Source organism: Mustela erminea, chromosome 8 (genome assembly GCF_009829155.1).
Source record: "Mustela erminea isolate mMusErm1 chromosome 8, mMusErm1.Pri, whole genome shotgun sequence".
In the NCBI taxonomy this organism is placed as follows: Eukaryota; Metazoa; Chordata; class Mammalia; order Carnivora; family Mustelidae; genus Mustela; species Mustela erminea.
This window is the reverse complement of record NC_045621.1, coordinates 1,412,440-1,438,777: the sequence shown is the minus strand read 5'-3', so window position 1 is coordinate 1,438,777 and position 26,338 is coordinate 1,412,440. Positions and strand designations below refer to the sequence as shown.

Below are 26,338 nucleotides of genomic sequence, written 5' to 3'. Positions count from 1 at the left end.
AATCACATGGAATGCAGTTGAGTGCTATGGTTTTTGCTTTTTTGTTTTGTTTTGTTTACATCCCGCCCCCCACCATCTACAACCAGCAAACTGCAAATGCTTGTGTTTGTCACTACTCAAGCTGCTCTAGAGAATTTTAGGAATCTTTGTAATCCTAAATCCTTCCAGATGTATTAGCAATACATCTCATCAACTATAAGGATGTATCTTTTGCCCAAGTTTAGGTGATTTCCACTGGGTTCCAGTTGAATGTTTTCTTTGCTAATTTCCTTTTGTTCGGACACTATACTAGACATTTATTTCAGGGACCCCAATTTTCTTCTGTTAAAAATCAAAAGCAGTATTAACATTTCACTGAAGGGTAGTTTATCATATACTCACCAAAACTAATTTGAGAAATCATTAGTAAAATAATTTAGTTACATTAAAACTTTTCTTTAACATGACTCATTAGGCCACATAATGTTGCAATTTTTCTCTCTTCATTAACTTTTTACTTATAAAACTCCAAAACAGTTTTATAAGGTTTACATGGACTTTCTCATCTTTCCGTATTTGACTTTAAGACCAAGACGATCTTTGGATTAACATCCTGCTCTGGAATGCAATTGTGCAAAACTCAAGGTAACAGGAAAGTCTGACTACGATAGCATTTTTCTTTAACAATCCAAACCTTATCTTGTATATAAACCTACAAGGTCGGCACTGTTGGGTCTCCTGTGCTCACAGGGAAACCCTTTAGTTCCAGGCTGAACTTCTCAAGCTGGCCACTGCAGGAGCACTGGCTGATCTCAGGATTTCTGATGTAAATGCAAAGGATACAACACCTGACATGTACACTAAGAACTTTGTTCTGTTTTTCAGAGAATAATGCAAATGCAACATTATTCTCAAGAGATAATAAGAAGTAGGGCAACTCCAAAGTTGACAGAACACTGGCTATCTTAAACATATTAATAATAATAACAAGCCTTTGATATACAAGACATTGATTGAAGAGGTTTTTAACATATGAACTCATTTAAGCCTCCTCCCAGTACAATGAAGTAGGTACAATTACTAATCTAAATGAGAAAACTCAAGGACAGAAAAGTCACATAACTGAGATACTAAGAGAGCTGAACTTTGAACCCAGACACTTAGACTGAGAAGGGGCTGCTCCAACCCTTGAAAAAGGAAGCAGCAACTATGCAGCTGTTCTGATAAAATTCTAGAACCATCCATGGAATTGCTGGGATACAGCCTTGCCACTGTGGGGTACACCTGGGTTCTGACTTCTCTGTACCAATGACCACTGAGCAGGAAGCTCCGGATGGACGTGGTAACGTGTGCAAGGGCAGAATCCTCAAGTGCTACCCACTTACTGCGTATTTCCGATTAGATCTGGTTTTCATGGGGGGGTTGTTGTTGTTTTTTGCTGTTTTTTGTTTGTTTTTGGAAGCCAAATAAGAGCTTGGAGGCTATGAATGTTGAGGACGATCATGCTGTGATGCTGAGAAAGGCTGGCAGGAAACCACAGGACTCCCTCAGTCAGGGAGATACCGAGGGTCTCAACTCAGTCAAGCCTTGTCTCGTCGAATGCACCTCCTAGCAAAGGGCATGCTTCACCTATGATACCTCTAGATAGATATCCTTGAAATAGATCATGATCTTTCTTTTTAAACTTGTCCTTGGCATTCATATTTTATCTTTTTGGTCACAATCTAATTAATTTTCTTCTGAAATTCTTTGTTTCCAGGGCCCCTATCTCCCCAAGGGAAGTTGTAAGTTTTTAAGGTCAAGGTCCATGTTCCCCTTTGTTTCTGATTCCCTCACTCTGAAAACCTGGAACGCAGCACACTGACAACCAAGGAACACCGACTCTCTTTACTGCAGAACAGTGCGAAGTTGTATGAACGGTCATCTCGCTAGAACCACATTCTTACATACTTTTAAAAAGCCAGGTATTTCATAAGATAAGTACACCAACCTTTTTTGGGATAATAATACATTTTAGAATAAGACACTTATAAGTAAGTGTTTTGGGGGGCGCCTGGGTGGCTCTGTAGGTTAAGCCTCTGCCTTCAGCTCAGGTCATGATCTCAGGGTCCTAGGATCGAGCCCCGCATGGGGCTCTCTGCTCAGCGGGGACCTGCTTCCCCCTCTCTCTCTCTGCCTACTTGTGATGTCTTTCTCTCTGTCAAATAAATAAGTAAAACCTTAAAAAAAAATTTTTTTTTGTATGAAATATCCTAATGCATCATTTGAAAAACCATCATTTTGCACCCACAGAATAGTAAGTTTGTTAAAGTAAAAGTTTTCTAGTATTTCACCTTTATAGAAAAGATGGTTCAGCAGGCTCATCAAACACCTGAAGGGAAGGAAAATTCTATGTTCTTCCTTAAGGGTGATGAAAAAAAACAACCTTAAAATTTCCTTTTAATGTTCTGATCACGGCAGAAATAGAAAAGCTGACGCAATCCATCCACCATAGGCCCTACCAGCACCACCTTCAAACCCTACCTGGAGGCCCCCGGCCTTTCTCCTCCACTCCTCCTCAGACTCAAGCCACAGTCCCTTTCCAGGCCTGGGTGCCCGCACGGCACTCCTGAGTGAGTCCTCCTGCGTCTCCTTACGGTTAATTCAATCCTGTTAAAAACGTGTCTCAGATCCTATCTCTTTTAAAACTTCTGAAAACTGAAGGGTTTTCAAGTTTTAAGAGTGGTCTACGAGGCCCTAAAAGAACTACAGGACGCCAGGGGTCCCAGCTGCTCTACTCCACCTGAGTCTTGGGAACTACCCCGCATCCCCCCGCGTCCTACAGCGTTCCCACCGGCTGGCCCGGACTGCCCGCTCTCAGCTGGGCGGGGACGCCTGACGCATGCTAGCCATGTCCGGACCGCTGTCCCCTGCTGCCATTACATGCTCACTCCCGCATCTTTCGCATGTTCTTCAGGCTTCTGCCCTCCTCAGAGATCTTCCCGACACTGTGTGTAATACGGTGGCACCCTCCTTCCCACTTCTCCGATTCCTAATATCCTGCTTTCTCTGCGTTGCAAATTAGTGCAGCCTGGAATACTGTATTAATAGATACTATGTCAATATTATATATACAAACATGCGTATTCACCATATAATATATAAATATTAATGCTGTATACCAGTAACAAATAATACAAATCAATATAATAATCCATGTATTAACAAATAAAACCAGTTTTCTTATCAGGTATTTCTGAGAAAGTAGTATTATTTTGTTTATTATATGTAAAGCCCAGGAAGGCAGGATTTTATCTATTTGGTTTACTGATCAATTCCTGTGTTTCTAGATCAGGACCTTGCATATATTAGGGGCTGCATTCCGATGGGTAGCACATGTGTGAAGGAATGAGAGCACAAGTGAACCTACACTTTACTTTGTTTCTCTGTCGTTCCTAACATGCTCACGTGCATATTCAATGCACGTGAGCATGTTAGTCATACAACATGCTAGTCAATAAGACGCTACATCCAATGACGTGTGGCTGAACGTCCGTGTGCGTCATCTCTTCTACTAAGAATTTAATGGCTCTTTCAAGCAGCTCCCCTACTATTATTTCATGACTTAAATTGGTTAAATCTGGTGAAGTCTTTGTTTAAACGCAGTGGCTTTCATACTCAATGACTATGAACCACAATTTTATGGAACAATTTGACGTTTACCATATGCATTCTACAAACGTCTTTTCTTTTTCTCTTCTGTTCCATTTCATCTTTACATACATGCCTCCCGTGACCCAATTTTTCTCATGAAGCATAACCTGCAGTTTGAAAACATCACTATAGAGTACAGGAGATGCAGATTTCCCAATGAATGAGTATTAAAGCTGTCACTGCTCGTTAAAAAAAAAAAAAAAAAAAGGAATGAATCCTGTACAAAAAAATGCTTCTGAAAGAAACCATTATTTTATATCCATATAAGATCTGAAATGAGCATACTCTGAATATTAAATGTGAATTTCTGAAATTGAATTTTACAGAAAATGAAAGAATGTGGAACTCAAGTATGTTCTTAAAGAAATAACATGAGCAGACAACTACTATTTTCAAAGTGAAAACACCTAAATGTACACATTATTACATGCTTCCCCAGGGAGAATTATAGTTCTTGAACATTTCTGGTAAATTTATCAGGTTAATTTGTAACCAGTGGATCCCAAAAGTGAATGAAGTGGTAGGAATCTCGATAATAGTATGATCTTTCCCTCTTTTAGCCAGGATGAAAATAGCCATTTTTCTTCTGCATATAAACTATTCCTCTGTTGCACCAATTCTTCCCTTGCAGTATTTAGCACATCTTTATTTTCCACTGCGTGTTTACCTGTTACCCTCTATAAACCAGGATCACACACTTGGACCATTAACGTTAACTCCCTAAGAAGCTGATTGTCATCCTTCTCTCCTGACCCAAATCAACTTTCAGATCACTAAACATTTATCTTCCTAAAATCCTTAGTTAGTTCCCTACTCAAACTGCTTCTATGGCCATGCAAAGCCTTTCCAGCTTGTCTTTTTAGCTTTGCCCATCATTAGTACCTGCGATGGTCAGTGCTACACGGCACCGTGGACAGCTTATACTCTGCAGCTATGCAATCAAATTCTAGACCTGTATCCCTGGGGATAAAAATATATTATATGTTTATAAAAAATTAAAAATTAAAAATTAAAAAAAAAATTCTAACCCAAGGGGCGCCTGGGTGGCTCAGTGGGTTAAAGCCTCTGCCTTCAGTTCAGGTCATGATCCCAGTTTCCAGGGATCGAGCCCCGCATCGGGTTCTCTGCTCAGTGGGGAGCCTGCTTCCCCCTCTCTCTCTGCCTGCCTCTTTGCCTACTTGTGATCTCTGTCTGTCAAATTAAAAAAAAAAAAAAAGAAAAAAGAAATCTTTCAAAAAAAAAAAATCTAACCCAAGTGTTGCCACGAAGTTACTTTATAGATATGATTAACATCTATAATCCGTTGGCTTTATGTAAAAAATAGTATGGGAGGGTTTGATATCAATTTCAAGGTCTTGAGAATGGAACTGCTATGTCCCTAAAGAAGAAATTTTACCTGTGGTCAGCTCCTGCCCAAGAACATCCAACCTGCCCTTCCTGATGGCCTGCCGTATGCTTTTCAGACCTGCCTAGCCAGTGCCAAAATTGTGTAACCCGTTCCTTGAGATAAATGTGTGTGTGTGTGTACACATCCTCACACCTGTTTCTCTGACGCAACGCTGACTGATTAAATACTTCACCATCGTCAGCACTCGATGCCCCCGCCCAACTCTCTGCACACTGTTTGTGCGGACTCGACTCATCGTCCTTCAGATATCTCTGCATGAAATGGTCACTTCTCCCTTGTTTCGACCTGGAAATTCGAGCTCACTCCCACTTTCACGAAACGAGAGTCTCACCATTCTCCGAATCTCCTTAGCTTTCTGTTCAGTGACATCGGAATGACCCAGAACATGATCTGACTTCTACACTGCTCATGTCTGTGTGATATTTCCTTAGGACGGAAGGTCCATGAGCCTGTAAGACACATGTCATACAGCTCTGAAGCTTCACCGATATTCAGCGAAGTTTCCGGAACAGCACCTCACGCTATCAGCAACGCAGCGGGTGACTGGTAAATCGAGTGTTACTCTGCACATGAACAACAGCCAATCTCTGAAGCCCCACAGACCTCAGTTTCCGAGTTTGGCTCCGACTTACAGGGTCTGTGACGACAGGCAGGTTACTTAATCTTTCAGCCTTAATTTCTCCTACGTAAAACAAAGTTTTCTCTTATGTAAAGATCAATAATCACTATACTGAGTCCTGGCAAATAATAAGTGAGATCATGTACCTGGTATATATTAGAGCCCACTGAAATGTAACTACTTGTAATTACTTTGGAAATGTTATTATGCATTAATTCATCCAATATAGAGAGTCCATTTTTAACTATTTATTTGATTATAAGTGGAGGGTCTTTTTCATACATTTATTAATCTCTCGTCTTTATCTTTCTTTTGTTTTTTTTCTTTATCTTTTTTTTATTACTATTCTTTGTTGTGGATTTTTTAGGTACATTTTACATCCAACATGGGGCTTGAACTCACGACCCTGAGGATCAAGAATCACACAATGTACAGCTGAGCCAGTCAGGCACCCCAAGAGTCTATATTCTGTGTTGCTGCTGTTGTGCTAAGGTACATCCTGTGGATACTGGTTTGGTTTACAAGCAGCACGTACTCTAAAGAGATCTAGAAAATTTTCAAAAATAACTACTAATGATGAGTTCAAAGTGTTCTGCAAAAAAAGGAATTCAGAAAAAAAAAAAAAAGTGTTCTTCACACAGTTGCAACACTACTTGGTGTACCTGACATATTTACTGCTCAGGAGGACGTATCAGAACGGACAAAATCAACTTGCTCCTCCGTAATTTACCAACCCCAGTCTGCGAAGGTGTTTGCGCGCCCTCTCCTTCGTGCAGAATAACTTAGAGCAGCTCTGCAGCTGTGAAGTAACACAGACGACAATCTCTACTCTTCACCCTAACCCAAAAGTCAGGGACAGTTCTCATCAGAATCTTTCAATCCTTTACATCAGAAGGATTCAATCAGAATCTTTCAATCCAGTTTTTCAAAATGAGACATTTCAGTCATATATAAAAATAAGTAATATGTGGTGGTTTCAGTTAAAAGACACGATTCTGGTATGATACATAATATTATCAAAAACTGAGCATGCACTTTAAAATAATAGTGGTTTTCAAAATTAATTTTGTTCTATAATGTTTTCATACAATTTCTCAACAGCTAACATGGAGAGTATCTGCGGAAGAGAGAGATGATAGTAACTCAATTTTTCTCATGCAGCTGACTAAACTTTTCACACTAAGTCATGGCAATCAAACCTCATGTCACATTAGAGGGAAAGCCCTAAGCACTGCAGTGATTTCAAGCACATTAGCTTTTTTTTTTAAACGTTTTATTTTTTTATTAACATATAATGTATTATTAGCCCCAGGGGTACAGGTCTGTGAATCGCCAGGTTTACACACTTCACAGCACTCACCACAGCACATACCCTCCCCAATGTCCATAATCCCACCCCCTTCTCCCAACCCCCTCCTCCCAGCAACCCTCAGTTTGTTTTGTGAGATTAAGAGTCTCTGATGGTTTGTCTCCCTCCCAATCCCATCTTGTTTCATTAATTCTTTTCCTAACCCCAAACCCCCCACGTTGCCTCTCAGCTTCCTCATATCAGGGAGATCGTATGGTAGTTGTCTTTCTCCGATTGACTTATTTCGTCAAGCATGTTAGCTTTACACTGAAAATATTTTAGAGTATTTCTTTGCTACAAAGTCAGCAAGAAAAAACGGAGGTGCCACACTCTACCCATCGCACTGCTGAGCAATAGGTCTGGACGAATCTCCAGATGACCTTATAAACGCTTCTTCCTACTGATTCAGACTCAGACCAGCACTGAAAGAGGTTCTCTATCAAGGAGCACTGACTTTCTGTCCAATATATGTTTTTTAAAATTTTTTCTCAAATCATTCCTTATACCTCATCTCATTATATCCAGTATACCCAGTACAGAGTTTGCTAATTCATAAGCCCTTAAGTTTTCTTTATAAGAATAATTTTTATCATTTTCTCTTTTTCCCATCCTGTGTCTAAAGGTCAGTTACTTAAGTCTGGCCCACCTGCACGCTCCCCAACACAACTTTCTCTCCTGTGTCTTCCAAGTGTATTCCAACCTATTTCAGATTTCGTGCTCCCTAATTACACAGTAACACCTTTCTTTAAAGACCTTTTCTTTATGGAACATGGATTGCTTGCTTCTATTTACTAAAATGAAGAAAACTAAACACAAGAGTCAAAAAATGTGCTTTTTTCTGTTTTCCTAATAGTTAAAGTTTTGTCTCTTTTTTTGAATGAAAATTGCATTCATTAAAATTGTAGCTCATTTCTCTCCTGATCAAGTTAGTTTTTACATTCGTCATGCAATGCAACATTAAAATGCTTTCAAAGGAAGCTTATCTGTTGGTGGTTTTATTTCCTACAGGCCATGATATTGCAAATAATTTTAAAGATAGCTAAATTATTTGAAGAGAATACATGCATGACAGACTGCAATTATAAAGAATACTCTTTATAATTAAATAAAATAATTGCTTATTTGGAGTGACAGGGGAAAAAAAAAGAATTACTTATTTGGTGGAAAAAATCACTCCTCATACTATATATTACAAACTTTCTTATGCAAACTTTTTTTTAGGAACCATCTACTGGGAAATGCCAATACATAAACAATCTTTCTTAGATCAATCATGAATTTAATAAGAATAACATAACAAAATAAGTTAAATAAATATCATATAAGCCATTTTACCTTTGCATTATAGGGAATGTAATGTTTTGATAAAGCTTCGGGAGTATGCATCCATGTTTTGTCTGCAATGAAGAATACACAAGGTCAAATTAAATTACATGTTCCGAGGGGGTCATATTTATTCATTAGCATAAGGAGTCTGAAAGGGGTGGGAGCATTTCTAAATCGTGATTCTCTTACTAAACTGAGAAAGACTAACTAGTCAGATAGGAGAACAGTGTAGCTATAAAGTGCTTAGAAGATTCTTTCCTTGATATAAAAGTCACTAGCTTTTCCTTTAAAAAGTATTCAAATAATGAAGTGATACTAAGTTTCTAAAGAATATTAAAAAATAACAACTCAGTGGAAGACAACGGTACCGATTACATGATTACGTGATGTCTTTCTTCTTTCCGTTTATACTCTTGTGATTTATAGGGTTTTTTAAATTCTCTAATCAATAAATCTTAAATCTTTATAATTTTCTTAGATTTGTGTAAGAGAATATTAAAAATAAATGTGACTAAAAGGATAGAAGATACTGAAAATAATTTGAACTGTATATTATTGCTAGAAATAGAAAAATATTTTTCATTCAACTTTGAATTTTATTTATATAGTGTACACATCTTCCAAAACATTTTGTGGACTGTGTAAGTGGGGGAAAAAGCAAAAAACATTAAACAAATAAAATTAGACCATTTTTTGGAAAGTGCATTTGTCTGTAGTAAACTTTTGAAATCTTTAAAAATGACTGTCTCCTTTAGCAGAGTTTTGTGAATATTTTATTCCTCATGGAATTTAAAAATTTAAAATCAATACTATGAACAGAATACAATCAAAGACATATTTTACCATGAAAAGGAGCTAGTAAGTAAGTACTGAACAGAAATAGATTACTAACAAAGTATTTTCAACATTTAATTCAGAACATTTGAAAATGTTAACAGAAACCAGTTTGATATCATTAATATATTCTCAGACCGGGGGAATAGGAAGACAAAAAGAAAAAGTCCTATGTCTGGAAGGTCAATTATTTTATACCACTTGAAAGTAACACACTATATTTATTTTAAACACATTTATGGGGTACAATGCAATATTCATACGAATTTCTAAAACAGAACATAAGGGACTGATAAAAATCCCAAGCTAATGGTGAATTTTAGGGCTATTTCTGACTACTAAAGTGAGTATGTGATGGTTGTACTTGTGTGCTGTACTCTGAGAGGCGACACATTCTGAGCTTCAAAAAGCAATATTGACATATTGCCGTTGCCATTAATGTGTGAATTTTTTACTTCCTATAAGGATTTTAAATTTAATTACAGTTTTTTCTTTATGACTGCTCCTGAATAGTGATATGATTAATTCAAGAAAAATTTGTACTTAGATTTAAGATACAGTCTTGCCCTTGTATATTAAAAGAAATAAATCACAATGCTATACACCAGAACAATAAAAATATCAAAACAAAGACCTACCTTTAGGAAACCTAAAAAAAAAAAATTCCAATTTCTGTTTTTAACCCCTTAACTCAATTCTTCCCATGTCTCCTTTTCCAACATACACAGCGCTGTTCAGAAGGACATAAAGTATAAGTCTGAGTACACGGTTCACTCCAACCCTGAGGAAGAGGGATAACTGCTTTCTCCTGCAGCCAGTACTCTGGAAAGCTGATGACACGACCAGTGACAGTCTTGCATTAAGGTGACCTAGAGAGCGAGCAGTTCTATCCAGCGGGTACTGACGACAGATTAATCCCAGCATGAAATGACCAGTGGGTAAGCTGTAATCACTACAATGACAAGAACTCGGTGTCCACGTGATTGCGCACTAACAGTCTGGAGGACGTACCTCCAGCACAGGCCGTACACTTATAAAACCCGAAAGATCTCTAAAACACATCCTTACTGCCCTCCTGATGTATACTCTGGCAAAAGAAAAAACGGACAGAATAAAACTCTTTATATTAACTCCTATAGATGTGCTGACTTTGAAGAGTGAGTATAGATGATGGTCTCCGGTCATGACCTATGCCCATGAAAGCCATCAGATATACAGACATGGTACAGACACAGGAACACAGACATGTGGAACGTGTCCCCTTCCTTGAAATTGAACTGTAATCACTAACTCAAGAGTAAACGGCCATGTAAAGGGAAATGCCAACATGTCAAAATATTTGGCAAGTGTCAAACCACCCTGACTGTAACCAATCCAAGTATTCAGATGCATGTAGATTAAGCGCTCATCCAGGATGATGCAGACCCGGCGCCTGGGTGGCTCAGTGGGTTAAGCCTCTGCCTTTGGCTCAGGTCATGATCTCAGGGTCCTGGGATCGAGTCCCGCATCGGACTCTCTGCTCCATGGGAAGCCTGCTTCCTCCTCTCTCTCTGCCTGCCTCTCTGCCTACTTGTGATCTCTGTCAAATAAATAAATAAAATCTTAAAAAGAAAAAAAAGAATAATGCAGAAATTTCATTATTATTGTATCACCAGAGCTTAGCACACAGGAAGCACCTTCTCTGAATATATCAAATTTAAACCTAAATGTTGGGTGAATAGATGCATAATGAATGGGTTATAAAAAGGGAAATAATATTTAAATATTGAATCTTAAGCGCTATGCACTGTGATTGTATCTACTCATCAGTAGGTCAACTGGTAAGTTACAGTGTAATTAGTTGAATTATTTAATCACATTTACTCATGTTCAAATTTTATGCTTTTTTACTAAATTATTCAGTTTTGATGTAATGAATAGAATATAGGATTTTAAGAATTCAAAAGAGAAGGCTAACATAAGAAAAGGAGCCATACACTGGGTATTCTATAAGACTGATGAATCACTGAACTCTCCCTCTGAAACTGATAATAGACTATATGTTAATTAATTGAATTTATATTAAAAAATTAAAAAGTAATCCAAAAAAAGAAAAGGAGCTACAGAACAAACACATTCATTAAAATTTACTTGATGACTATGAAATTAGACTAATTTTTACAGATCTCTTCAAAATAGTCTAAATAATGCAATTCTAATACACTCAAGTCTTTTTTAGACTCTGTACAGCATTAGAGCATTTGCAAAGAAGATCAGTGAAGTCACTAGCTAATTAAATCAAAGAATACCAGACCAAATACGGATAGAAGGGTTGCTAAAAAGAAAAATATATAGATAGGTTTGAGTTTAAGAGAACAATGTCTTTGCCTTCAGCTTCTGAGGTCCAGGATGGTTTAGTAAACGTGCACGTGATGACCACATAGGCTGGACACTTTTGAAAGAAAAGATAAGCTTCTACTGACTGAAGACCATCTTCTCTGTTTAGAGTAGAATATACAATACTTGCTGATACCAGCTACCAGAAACATGACTGAATTGTATATTCTCTAGGGGTACAATTACAGCTCCCAATTGTCAAACTATATGGGCGTCTCTCACAAAATTCCATTTTTCTATTTCAAATTGAAATTCAATCGAATAGTGGTACTGGTTGAAGCCAGCAGCAGGGGCTCTGAGAGTTCTCCAGTTCCCGACCTCACTGAACGAGAGCCGTAACTGACTGGCGGGTAGAACTTCCAGGATCAAGTTCTAACTTGAAGTCAGAGTAAAATATTGACCAATCCTCTAATACTCTAATCTTCATAAGGATATTTAATCATTAGACTCGGGGGTGGGGAATCACAAGAAATTTTTAAAGACAGTGGGGCAAAGCAGGAAAAGAACAAGTGCTTCCAGGTCCTGCCTCTGTAAATCACTCCGGCCTTCCCCGCAGCCAGCCTCCCACTGCCACAAGTCACACAGACACACAGCGGCCGGTTACTTGGGATTTCTCAATGAAAAACTCCTGCATCGTCTTTAGCTAAAGAGAAATTAGAAAATGGGAGTTTCAACTTTAAAACCTTGGGAAAAAGGAACTGTAAGCAAATAAAAAAAGAGTCTGGAAGTGTTTTTTTAAAAATAAGATAATGGGGCGCCTGGGTGGTTCAGTCAGTTATGCAACCGGCTCTTGATATCAGCTCAGGTCACCATCTCAAGGTCACCAGACTGAGCCCCGCGTTGGGCTCTGTGTTTAGCATGGAGTCTGCTTGTCCCTCTCTCTGCTCCTTTGCTCTCTCTCTCAAATAAATAAATACTATCTTTAAAAAAACAAAAAATAAAATATATGATTAAAGTGATGAGTTGTGATGTAAGAGTTTTATTACTTCATTAAAAATACTTCTATGTCTCATAGGATTATTTCTAGATTCTTTTTCTACGAGTAGAAGAAATTTAAAAAGAACATTATATTACTTTCAGAATGTGTTTTAAATCGGAATCAAACTACAAATGACAACAAATGTTATTTTTGCCCTCCCCTTATTCAGAAAAATAAGTAAAATAATAAATGCCTAGTTTCTCAGGATGGAAAACGCCAGAAAGCTCACATTACCTAAATCCCTTCTGAATACATCACTCCTCTGTACCACAGCCAAACGCTGAGGACTCCTCACTTCCATAGCAAAAAAAGTTTGTGCTTCAAGTAATTCCATTATGTTTGCACAACTTTGTTGGAATTTTTTCCTGCATTAAATCAACGACCTTGTAATTTACACCTATTTGACCTTTATTAAACTTAGTCCCATGACCACACGACATCCTCCAAACACTGAAAGACCACACCAAAGGTTCTCAGGTTCTCAGCCAGCTTCCTGCTCCAGGTTGAAAGTCTTGACATCAACACCCCCCCACTCCGCCCCCCTCTCCTCCCCCACCCGCCTCGCTCATCGGGTGTGTTACAATGTGTCGATCAATCCTTTAAAGTGAGAACACACCCTGCTGAACTCCATGGCCTAGAAGAGAACAACCTAGTTTGTGGTTCTGGGCTATTCATTTCATATAGTAGAAAATTAACTAGAACCTTTGATAACCACACAGTTCAGACTTAATTCTTCGGCCATTTTTTACCCACATGGCACTTAAGGTGCGCCTTCCAAATAATGACAGTTTATAAATAAGAATGAAAGTGTTAGATTTTCTGGATCCACGTTCATCAATTTACAGTATCTTATTAAGTTTATGGTGCGGAATATAAGCTAACTGGTCATTTCTCCCCCACGTATCTGTTAATTCCACCATATCAGTTTCTCTCTTCTTGCTTACGATCACTTATAAAATTGAGGGGCATTGTTTAATTATCCTCTCCCACTTCAGTGACAGTGTATTAAACAGGACAGATCCCTGTGTACGTCACTAAACAACTTCTTACAGAAAGATAAGGACAGGGCACCTGGGTGGTTCAGGCAGTTAAGCATCTGCCTTCAGCTCCAGCTCTGGTCATAATCCAGAGGTCCTGGGATCGAGTCCCACATCCAGCTCCCTGCTCATTGGGGAGCCTGCTCTTTCCTCTGCCTCTACACCTCCCCCAGCTCACTCTCTCTCAAATAAATAAAATATTTCCAAAAAAAAAAAAAAAAAAGCAAAAAAAGACAGACAAGGATACATTATTTTAACTTCACTGAGCTACATAAAACTATCAAACATTTCAATCTTTCCTATGAGTATATCATGAAATATTTGTCAGATACCATGTTTTATTGCCCCTTAAAAAAAAACATTTAACTAGCTGTTTCTTTCATTCCTATGCTGATAATTATGATATATTACATTTACATTTATTTTACATAAATAAACTTTAGTTATTTTGGCCTTGTTGCTATCAGCCTACTTATCATCAACCCTCACGTATTATGCAGTAACAGGGAAGCATATGCACACATACAAACGTGATTTTAAATCATGGGACCCTCAGACACGCCCACAAGTTGAGTATTGTATGACTACACAATCCAGGAGGACTAGTTTCAGATCACTTTATTTTTTACAGTTTCGCACCACAGAATAAAATTGCCAGGCAATATGCCGTTATAAACGTATGCTGAATTAAATGTACTAAACAACTCCACTCTCATTAGGGTGATAACCAAAGCTTAATCAGCAATGTGTGCACATTCGTGTTGCTCTGGTCTAACATCATTCCTGAACCATGTGGTTTGATAATAGGAAAAACTGAGTCCTTAGCATCTCTGTCCGATTTTCACAGTGATATTGAGTTGACCCCCAGGCCCTTTAAATGGGCACCACTTACCTTTCTTCCTGCTGAAAGCACGGTTCATGATGATCAGCCAAACAGATGTTCAGTTCAATCACACTTTATAGCCTATAAAAATGACAAAATAGTAAAGCCTAAATAAAGATATGTTGACCAACCTCTTTTGCACATTGCATTGCATAAAATGCAGATGCATTTTCATCACAAAGTCTTTTAAAATGTGTCTTAAATATTTATAAAGACTATTTTGAAATGCCCCAAAAGACGCAGGGTAAGAATAAACTAGAGTACTCAATATTACAGATGGCCAAACAGATAAGAACAGTATCTCAAATAAATTTCCTCCGAAGTTCATTAATCTTCTTGTCTTTTTCTTGTTGTACATCTATCATTAATTACATTTATCTGCAAATTTTAGAAGAAAGAAGACTAATACTTTCAGCCCATAGTTAAGAGACGTGGCACAGTTCTGAGCAATGATTAACAGCAGTAAAGAAACAGAAGTTTTGATTATCAAGCGGCAGTCGTGTCCCTCTCCAGCCAGGCTCTGCCGGGCAGCCCTGTGCCCCATAATGCTCTGGGCAGCTGCTGCCCGAGCTGTTCAAACCGAGATCACGGTGTCCTACCCCAGTATGAAACCAAGGAGGCAGCCGTGATGAGCTCTGAATTTGCCTTTGGGATCATTTATCCCTAATCTTGAAGAACAATGCACGCTCACAGCAAAATAACTATGTTGCAGTCCTACAGGATCTCCGAAGCCCAAAAACCTGCCTTCATTTCATGCCATCTCCATTCCCTTCAGCTGAAACTGGCCAAGGGTTGTTTGCCCACAACCTGAGTATTCTCTGCTATGTGAACGGGCTGAGAATTTTCCAAATCTTCAAGTGCTGTCTCTTTTTTATCTTTTTAAGACTTTATTTATTTATTTTTGGGACTGCGGGAAAGCACAAGCAAGGGGGAGGGGCAGAGAAGCAGACCCAGGTGCCTGTATCTCTCTCTCTCTCTCTCTCTAAAATAATTCCTTTTTCAGTTGCTCTTCTTCCACGTTTTAGTATGATCAGTCAGAAGGCGCCAAGCCACTCTTTCGGCACCTTGCTTAGAAATTCTCTCTGCTGGGATGCCTGGGTGGCTCCGTCGGTGAAGCTTCCGCCTTCCTCTTGGGGTCCCGGGATCGAGCCCCACCTCGGGCTCCTTGCTCAGCGGGGAGCCTGCTTCTCTCTCTGCCTGTCCTCTCCCTGCTTGTGCCCTCAATCACGCAGGCCCTCTCTAGGACAAATAAATAAATAAAATCTTTAAAAAAAATGTTCTCAGATAAATACCAATTTCATTAATTACAAGTTCTACCCTCCATAAAAATACTAGAACACAAACACAACTCAGCCAACTTCTTTGCCCACTTCATAACAAGAAATACCTTTCCTCCAGGGTCCAGTAACACGTTTTATCTATGTTTCTATCTGGAAATCCATCAGATTCCCATCCACACATCTACCAGCACTCTGCTTATGATTATTTATGCATTCTTTAAGAAGCTGGAGGCTTTTGAGCTCTTCTCATTTCTTTCTGAACTCTCACCAGGATTGCCTGGAGCAGTATCACAGCGATCACCTTCTTCTAGTAGCACCTCAACACTCTTCCAGCTTCGACCCATCATCCAGTCCCAAAGCCGTGTCCACATTTTGGATATTTGTTACAGCAGCACCCCACAGTCAGCTTGGACTGCCATATAAAATACCGTCATGGCGTGACATAAACTACAGAAATTTTTAACTTGCAGTGTTGGAGGCTGGAGGTTTGAGATCAGGTGCCAGCTAAGTGAGGTTCCAGTGAGGGCCCTCTTCATGGCTTGTGGGACACAGCTTCTGGCTGTGACCTCACATGACCGAGAGGGACAACCCTCTTGCTTTTCCTCTTTTCATAAAGATACTACCCGTCAGGGGGTCGTCCCCTAATGACCTCATCTAAACCCAAGTACCTTCCGAAGGCCCCATCTCCAAATACCACTCTGGGGTTCAGGATTTCAACTTGTGAATTTTGGGGGTATACCAACATTTAGTGCATAGTATTTACAAATCTATACAGCAGTAAAACAAGGAGAGAAATTAATCTTGATAATAAAATCATTTTTACAGTCTAATTACTGGTATTTCTGTTCAGGCATTTCTGCTCCCAATGAAGAATTAAAACAGTTAAGAATTAGAACTCGGGCTCTCTGTCTCTCTCTCTCAAATAAATAAATAAAGTAAATACAAAAAAATTATAAAATATTATTACCAGGCTTAGATAATGACACAATACTATCACTCTTCTATTAACCTCACACTTCATTTACCTTCTCATGATTATGCCATTAATACAAGAAAGGCAGAGAATATGTTTAAAAAACTAAAACACCAAAATGATTATGTCATTTATACTAATGATATAATATGGTTTCTTTTCTATAATGTAAAAGATATAGATGTAATGATTGAAATTACTATATTTATTATAAATAATATATTCATTCATTCAGGAATCATTTTTAATTACCAATGCCAACCACTCTGTAAGGAATGAAGGGAATACAATACAGACAAAATATATTTTGTCTCGTCCCAAAAGTTACTTTTCCTCTAGAACCCAACAGACATGGTTATTGATTGATCATATCCTGAAATGAAAAAGTCAAGATAACAAACTAGCACAAAAGAAACATAATTATCCAAATGTAAGGTCTAATTTCTCCAGAAAAATAAAATTACCAGGAAGCCTATTAATCAGCAGATCAAATTCAGTATGTCTCAGGTAGACATTTTCAACAATAGTAGATTGTGAAATATAAAGATGGAGTTTAATACCACATAATTTTAAATTTCATGAAATTGTGTGTATTTTAAAATTGGGATTGGGAGGGAGACAAACCATAAGTGACTCTTAATCTTACAAAACAAACTGAGGGTTGCTGGGGGGAGGGGGGTTGGGAGAAGGGGGGATGGGGTTATGGACATTGGGGAGGGTATGTGCTTTAGTGAGTGCTGTGAAGTGTGTAAACCTGGCGATTCACAGACCTGTACCCCTGGGGATAAAAATACATGTTTATAAAAAAAAAAATAAATTAAAAAAATAAATAAATTTAAAAAAAAAAAGAAAGAGGGCAAAAAAAAAATTAACAATATAATATAAACTCTTTGGGGCATAAAGACAGAAAGAAAAAAAAAAAAAAAAAAAACCTTAACATAACTGTATAAAGTTCAGGAGGCCAAATAAATAAAGGATAGGAAATGACGCTCCAATTCTATGACTCTGAAATCCCAGAAGGATTTTTACCTGCTCATAAAGCATGTAGATATAAATGTCAGTGGGTACTGGACAAGCTGTTCTTATCTAGAAACAAAAGCCATAATTTCACTTTCCAAACACTAGTTTTTAGCAACGACACTCTACTCTTCTATATTGCAAAGACACTCTACTCTTACTATTGATCCAATGACACTCTACTCTTCCTTGAGAAACAAGTCATAATTCCCCCCTAGAACATACGCAGACACCGGCTTTGCTCACTATATCCATGTGCAGAATACAGTGAGCAAACACAAGTCGGTATTCCATACACTGTTTGCAGGTGTAATGCATTCATAACATGCTTTAAGGTAATAAGATATATCAACTCATTTTATGTTAAGTTTAAGAAATGTAAGTTCTGTATAAACTTAATTTCAATTTATAGTATTATATAAAATCTTTTTGGATAAACTTTTGATAAACATTGTCTCAATGGCTACTTATACGTGGATGCATTATTTCCTTATCAGTAAAAAATTATTCCTAAATTCTCGCTAAATAATATATAGAGAGAATAACATAAACATCTTTTACTAATTTTCCATAAAATAGCATCCCAGAATAAAAATCATACAAGGTTTAAAGTATTGCAATTTATATTTTCTATTTTTTTAAATTAAACATAAAAAGAGTTGTTCAATTGGGGCGCCTGGGTGGCTCAGGGGGTTAATCCTCTGCCTTCGGCTCGGGTCGTGATCTCAGGGTGCTGGGATCGAGCCCCACATCGGGCTCTCTGCTCGGCAGGGGGCCTGCTTCCTCCTCTCTGCCTGTGTCTCTGCCTACATGTGATCTCTATCTGTCAAATAAATAAATAAAATATTAAAAAAAAAAAAAGAGTTGTTCAATTAAAACAAAAACAAAACCAAAGTCTGGAACAATATACACGGCCATCAGTGATGTGTGAGACTCCGCATTTAACTTTACTCTCTGGGACTGATACTGAAGAGTGTGTCCCTCCGTGGGTCAGCTCGTGCTGTACTTACTATAATCCTTTTTTACATATACATGAAATCCCTCGGGTTAATAGTCGTATACGGTGCGACAGGAGCCCTTCCACTGATTTCCCGAATGGTGTATACAAAGAGTCATATCACGCACTGCCTAAGCCAGCCTTCCCTCCGACATGTATGCTGCTACCTCTCACATTACATAAAGCTGCACAGACCTATTCAGCCGCTCCTACTTCTAATCATGGTGGAGTAACAGGCTATAGTTCTCCTACTCTCTGAAACACAAAACATGAGTCGACATGATGGGCTGTGCATGGAGATGGAAGCAGACTCCAGCAACCTTCCTAAGCTGGGATATGCCTGAGATGTGGTGAACTGAAGGTGACTCGTGGTTACAGACCAGAGCACTGGAGAGGACAGAGCTCCACAGAAGTAACTGAAGATACCTGCAAAAAGCCTTACAATTTAACTCAGTAATGACCACTTCATAAGACCGAGTAAAGGGACACCTACAAAGGTCGGAGAGACCAGTACCTGCAACTCACACTGGAGGCAGCAGCAAGGGAGAAAAGCCTGTAACTCACAGGACATCAACCTAACCATGTACCTGGGGAAAAATTAAAGCTAGAATAAATGCTGCTTTGGCCCCACTTAAGTGATTTTAAAAACAAGACCCAAAAGAATTAACCCATTTCTGAGTAACTTCACTAAATTCTAAAGCTATGTTCAAAATATTTTAAGGAATATAAAAATACTCAACACCCAACATGGTAAAATGCACAGTTTTTGGCATTCAATTAAAAAAAAAAATCAGGCATGCAAAGAAGTAAAAAAATATAACCCATAATGGGGAAAAATAAATCAATCAAAACTCATCCAGAAATGTAGATGTCATTAGATAAACTGTTTTAATCTTAAGTTTTATTTCAAAATCAGTAATACATTGCTAATACATTGTGGGGTCACTTGCTATTAATTTACTCTATAACTTTAACCTTTTGTAGACTTATTTAAAATAAGGGGAAAAAAAGTTGGAGCCAACAATCATTTCTTTAAATACATCCAGTATACCCTACCAAAGTAAATTCACTGATATTTATAAACTAGCTCAGAAGGTTAGAGAGACGTTAATGAATGGCAGTTTCCTGCTTTTCAACCTACTGCTCAAGCTCTTATTTGATAAATAAATAGCATTGTTATGACTAAAGAAACTATATATGGCATAATATTAAAACCTATAAAACAGCTAGTTCTGAATTTCATTTTACCCCTATGAGTATATTTAAAATCAAATATTCCTGGAATTCCTTCAAGGTTAAAATTTTAAAGAACCAAAAAAACTGATTAGAACACAGTTCACATTAAATAAATCATCAGTCACTAAAATCCTGTTGTTCATCACGAGATCAGAAATGATGTAAAATGGGGCGTCTGGGTGGCTCAGTTGTTAAGCATCTGCCTGCTCAGGTCATAATCCCAGGGTCCTGGGATGGAGCCCTGCATCAGGCTTCCTGCTGAGGAAGCTTCCTCCCTCTGAGGCTTCCTCCCTCTCCCACTCCCCCTGCTTGTGTTCCTTCTCTCACTGTGTCTCTCTCTCTGTCAAATAAGTAAATAAAATCTTTAAAAAAAAAGAAATAATGTAAAATAATGAAATCCAATCATTCATTTTAGTTCTGGGAAGGGAAATGAGGTAAAGTTAAAAAACAAACAAAAACCAATAGTTGCTTTTCCTGTAAATGTATTTTTTACCTCTCTTTTACTGCTTTTTTTGAATATGTAATTCAAGAAGGTAATCATGAGAGAATGTGAAGCAATTTTAGATCCCGCCTTAACTCTTCCAGGTTGCCGAATCTCTGTTGTGGCTAATTCTTGGAAGGTCATTGCTTGCAACAGCTCATGTAGCTTCCAAAATCCCACTCAGAGAATTCAGCTCATTTTTTACTCTTCTTGATCTAATTAGTATCTATTGTGAAGATTCTCTGTTTAAATCTCAAATTTTAAGACACTTTACGGCATTTTTCTTTATTTTATGACTGTAATTTGCAAAAACTTTGCTTTTGAAGAGCAATAAATACTACCTAAGTGTAGCCAAGAAAACTAACCAGTAGACAAATTTGGAAATTTTACATTCACAATTTACATTACTAGGAGAAGCCACATGATGTGATACAGAGGATATATATTTTTTTTTTTCCTAAAGATTTTATTTATTTATTTGAGAGAGAATCGAGACAGAGAGAGCGAGAGCGCACGCGTGCACAAGGTGGGGGGAGGGTCCGAGGGAGAAGCAGACTCCTCGCTGAGCGGGGTCCACCCCCCCACCATGTGGGACTCGATCCCAGGACTCCACGATCATGACCTGAGCCGAAAGCAGTTGCTTAACAAACTGAGCCACCAAGGGCACAAAGAAGATATATATCTACTATTTGCTAAGAAATAGCAACATTATTGTTTTCTGAAATTCCCTGACTTGGGATATAAGTGCTTATTGTTATTTTTTTTTACTTAATTTACTGTATTGACCTATATCTCGTAACACTCATTAAAAATTCTTTATTCTTTTAATAGACAGATTTTGGAACTACTTTATGTGACATTACAGAAGTGGCGAAGGGAAAGTAAGTATGACATGGACCCTGATTTCAAAGACCTTATCATCTTTGAGAGATAGGGGAGAATGGGCACCAGCCCGACTAAAGAGAGAGATGCCAGGGAAAATTAAGAGGAAGAAGCACAAACAACTGTCTCTGTCTTGTTCAAGGTCAAAGTTTCAGAGTGGAGGTGAACAGTCATCTCCCAAATGGGCAAAGGTCAAAGGTGAGACACGAAATAAGGTTCTGGGCAGAAGGGCAGAACGTGTGCAGTACATGTCAATTAAGGGCTTGGGCTCCCTGCCACACCGTTAACAGCCTCAGGGAGCACCCACCGGCCCTCACTGGGGCTCTCATCCAGGCTATTCCACAACACCCTTGGTCTAAAGGGAACATCTGAGCACCTGGTAATGGCCAACTCTTGAGAACGGCTTTATACAAGAAAACCTTAATTTACAAGGTCCAGAACACAGGGCTGGGGAGGAAAATAAAATCTGAACTTCCTCTAATGCCAAAAGTGAATTCAAAGTAAAGGCTACAATGAATCAACAAGAAAAACGGACACATAAAGCCTAACTTTTCTGACAGCTAAAGCCACCAGATTTGAACCACTTTATTCTAATAATAACACTTTCTCCTTTAAGAGGATTTTCCACATTTCCACAGCTCTGAGCCTCAAAGTACTGTCCAGTAAGTAAGAGTCTGGGCAGTAACTATGGCGATACTGTGACACCATGAGACTCCGTGCAGGGACGACATCGTGCGGAGACACCTTTTGCACCCAGTCGTGGCGCCACCACTCAGCACCTCCGGAACCGGGGAGCCCCGGCTGCTCTTGGGACCAAAGGAGCAAAAGCTCCAAGGAGGGGGATGCGCTGGGACTGCCAATTGCCGAAGCCCCCGTCTGCCTGGGCATGGGCGTCCTGGGCAAGGGCCTGCAGGGTCTGAGCCGCGCTCCGCAGGCCTCTGCTTCAATGATTAGATTCTGAGAATTCTCCTTAAAACGTCCTTCAATGATCAATTAACTATTCTTCTCGCTGGGCTTTCTTCATTATCTTCTGTCCTTACTGGGGGCTCAGCTACCTCACTCCGAAATGAAGTAATCACGCAGTAAATAAATGAGGCCAGGAGAAATATTTTTTAAGACAATTAAAACTCTGCAATATTGAAACAAACATTTCTATTTCTGAAACATGACTCCCCTTTGTGTAGACAAAAGTTTTCCTGGGTTTAGTTTCCCTCTGAATACCAGGTTTTGAAGCAAACTGCGGAAGTCTTACTCAGTTTTTTCTCCACTTTTTTTTATCATAACAATGGACTTTCTTTCCTTCTTATTTTGACTGTACACTTAAAAACTCTATCCTTTTAGACCCGCTGTTTTGGTCATTTCTCCAAACACTTCGATATCCATATCCTAACTGTGAGAGGGAACTTGTGGGATCCAATTCCTGAAGTAACATTATCTTTGGCAAAACTACCCGAATTCCTTTGAAAGACCAAAATAAAACAGCTTGACTGCAGAATGAATGCTATCAGAGCCTAAGGCTCAAAACTTTCTGGACTTTTAAGAGTAGAATTTGTAAAACACATAGTGTTTTAAGATTCAGTTGATCTCCACAAACAAAGCAACAATACAAACACTTTTAGTTCAGCTTCAAAATCTTCTGCTTTCTATTACAATATTTCACTTTGTTGAAAAGAAACAGACCCCAAATGGAGTCACTTTTGCTAAGCCCCACCAACACTTAATGCCTAAACTAATTGTGATTTCAGCCTCTCCCAGGAGTGGAATTTTAAACCAATCAGTCTGGAATTTCCTGGTCAGCATTAGTGAGGTCATCTGCATGATAAGACCCCATGCCCTTCCCCCCTCAGGGAAGGTGACCCTGCCAGAAACAATGCTTTCTTTTCTTTTGCTAATAGCCTCCTGGTCCTGTCCCATAGCATGGCTGCCTATAAAATCCTTCTGTTCTGTACAGCTCCTCAGAGCTCCCTCCTATCTGCTCCATGGGACGCTGCCTAATGTATGAATTGTTGAACAAAGGCAATTTGATCTTTACATTTACCTCAGTAGAATATTTTTTAAGAATCTGAAAGGATTTTTTTCAGTTAAGCCTTTTGCTTTAATGTCAGCTGTTTCTAGATCAGTATTTTTACAGTAAGCACAGTTTTTATCTTTACATTAAATCCTAACAAACGGTAATAATAAATGTGCATAGGCTTACCATTTTCATCCTTTCATAAAGTTTTAAAGAGAGTTTTAAGAAAGCCAAAGAGAGAGTGAGATGATTTCTTTTACCAGTTTTTAAAGCAGCCCTTGAAAGAAACCTTTCTTTGCACTTGGTGTCCAGAGCATTTCACAAGGTCAGTGGTTTCCCTGGGAGAGAACTGATGCACAGGAAGCTCACCCCTGAAAACAGCTTCCAAATATTTACACGGGGAGATCACGCTTTCCTTACTGTAAGAGCCCGCCGGAGAGTACCTCTGTCCACACGCAGTGCTGCTCGGCCACAACTAACGCCAGACAGTACCTCTGTCCACACGCAGTGCTGCTCGGCCACAACTAAAAATAACACCCTCCCTCCTTCCCTATAATCACACATGTCCTATTTATTTTATTTTATTTTTTTAAAGATTTTATTTATATCAGAGAGAGAGAGGGGAGAGAGCGAGCACAGGTAGAGGCAGAGGGAGAAGCAGGCTTCCCGCCGAGCAAGGAGCCCGATGTGGGACTCGATCCCAGGACGCTGGAATCATGACCTGAGCCGAAGGCAGCAGCTTAACCAGCTGAGCCCCCCAGGCGCCCCACACATGTCCTATTTTTAACTTCGGGGGGACCACCGTATTCTTCTATCTCTGTCCTTCCTGCGGGTTTCCACCAGCCTGCTCACAGACTGCTGCCACAAACCTTACCCGCAGGAACCTATCTCCACCACCAGCCGGACAAGGTTGAACTTTACTCCAGCCCTGTGATCCTAGAAAATAACAAAGGTTCAGGAAGTCCCCCACCCCTCTGTGTTTTGGAAATGGCTCACTGCAAAGAACCACCCTTCCCCCAAATGATTTAGATAAGATTCAGGGCACTCCCCATGTTTACTGAAGACGGAGCCAGACAAAGACCCTCCAAATGCCCATTCTCGGCTTCGTGAATGACTAGCTAAAGGATTCCTGCGACTCATGCCACTGACCAATGTGGACAAACTACCTGCTACGTGACCAGACCAGAGCTTCAGCTAAACTTCTCTTTCCTCCGGGATCTTTAACTTTGACCCACCCTCAGTTTAACAGACTCAACCCTTCCTTCATAATCCTTCCTAACAGCAGGCTGACCTCGGGCAAGAACATGGCCTGGTCTGCTGCCCCTAATCTCCCGACCCCCTCATCCACCTCATCCACCGGCCCACATCGCAGTCTCTCTAGGCCTGTTCACTCTTCCTGACAAAAGAAAAGTCCTTTTCTGCCTCGCCTTGGAGACGCCTGCAGACGCAGGGCCGGCGCATTCTCCTACCACCATTTCCCTCCCTCCTCGTCCTACAGGGATCTGTTCACACAAGGTCTCCTTACATAAGCCCAGATTTGCTTTTGATTTGACGCTCCATTTGATCAGATTAGAAAGATTTCTGGCAACGAACCCCAACCTAGTTCACTGAACTAATTGAACTAATTTGAAAATTTTTTCCTTTCAATATATCTACTCAAATGGAGCTAGACCTCTCATTCTCTTTAAGTAATGAATGCTTTCATTTCAGCATAAAATGAATTAGAAGAATGTCCTAGAAAAGTGAAAGAATCTGGGTTTTAAAAATTGTCACCGTTGCATCCCTAGCACAGGAAGTAACTGCTGAATTACAAAGCAAGTTAACAAATCCAGTTTTCTAAAACAACAGCATCTTATTGAATAGAAACATACTTCTTAGCTCCCCAAATCTGTTCAATCTGTAACAATTAACATATCTTAATTTGAGATTCTTAATCTCAGGAAACAAACTGAGGGTTGCTGAGGGGTGGAGGGGTAGGGACGGGGGGCTGAGTTATGGACATTGGGGAGGATACGGGGTATGGTGAGTGCTGTGAAGTGTGTTAAGCCTGAGGCAAGTAAGACATTATGTGTGGATAATAAATAAATAAATAAAATATCTTAACATGAAGGTATTTTCAGAATTAGGAAGCTTTCTAAAGTTGTTCAGTAATCCAATAATAAAACTATACTCTTATCTTGTTACACATACTGCACACAAATACAGTAAATTGTACACATAAAAGCAATGTAACTTTTTATCAAAGAAAACATTATAAGCAAGCCAATAATGATAAAGGCCATGATCATTTTCTGAATGAAATATTTCTCTTCTGTTGGACAGAAAAGATCTATTGAAACAGTATGTGTTGAAACAATATAAGTTAATGAACAATTTGATAAAGCCATGGATATTTTTAGAAAAAAGTTCCACTAAAGTCAAGTAAACACAGGAACTCTGCCAGAAAAGAGGAAAACATTTACTCCAATAAAGAATAGGCAATATTCTTTATTCTTTATCTAGGTTAAACTTTCCAAAGTCGATAAACTGGAAGAATAGAAGGAAATGAAGATAGTATTTAGCTAAGGACAAAGGAAGAGATATTTGTAAATGAGAAAAGAATAAGAACTAATTAACACGTGAATACAGAGGAAAATAGTAGTATCATCCTCGAGCCCTGCACTCAACTACAGACCCCAACAGTTAAACCAGAAACCGTAAGACCACTCGACTCACACTCTAAAACCCACAGGGCTCCTTTCTTTTTGCACTTTCTCGAGGCATTGACAAAGGTGTTTTGCCAAGACCGGCACATTCTAACCAACAAACCAGAAAAGACACAACAGCAAAGGGATGTCCCTCACATTAATACATCAATGCAACACCCCACGCATCCCCTTCCCCGCCTATGATCAGGGGCTGACCACAGACCAACCCCTCAACCCGTGACCACACGCTCCTTGCATGCCCTCTCGCGTGTGCACCTCGTGTACCGGCCTC

General features: G+C 39.1%; 1 protein-coding gene across 13 annotated transcripts in view; it reads right to left on the bottom strand.

Moving 5' to 3' along the window:
• GULP1 (GULP PTB domain containing engulfment adaptor 1) overlaps positions 1 to 26,338 on the bottom strand; it is a 254,676-nt gene that overhangs the window by 85,059 nt on the left and 143,279 nt on the right. For all 13 annotated transcript variants that reach the window (XM_032354133.1, XM_032354123.1, XM_032354130.1 and 10 more), the window contains 2 exons: positions 14,492 to 14,563; positions 8,383 to 8,444 (listed from right to left, as the gene is read on the bottom strand). In XM_032354133.1, the coding sequence (XP_032210024.1) occupies positions 8,383 to 8,444; positions 14,492 to 14,519 (90 nt within the window). In that variant the 5' untranslated portion in view covers positions 14,520 to 14,563. The remainder of the gene's footprint in view (positions 1 to 8,382; positions 8,445 to 14,491; positions 14,564 to 26,338) is intronic.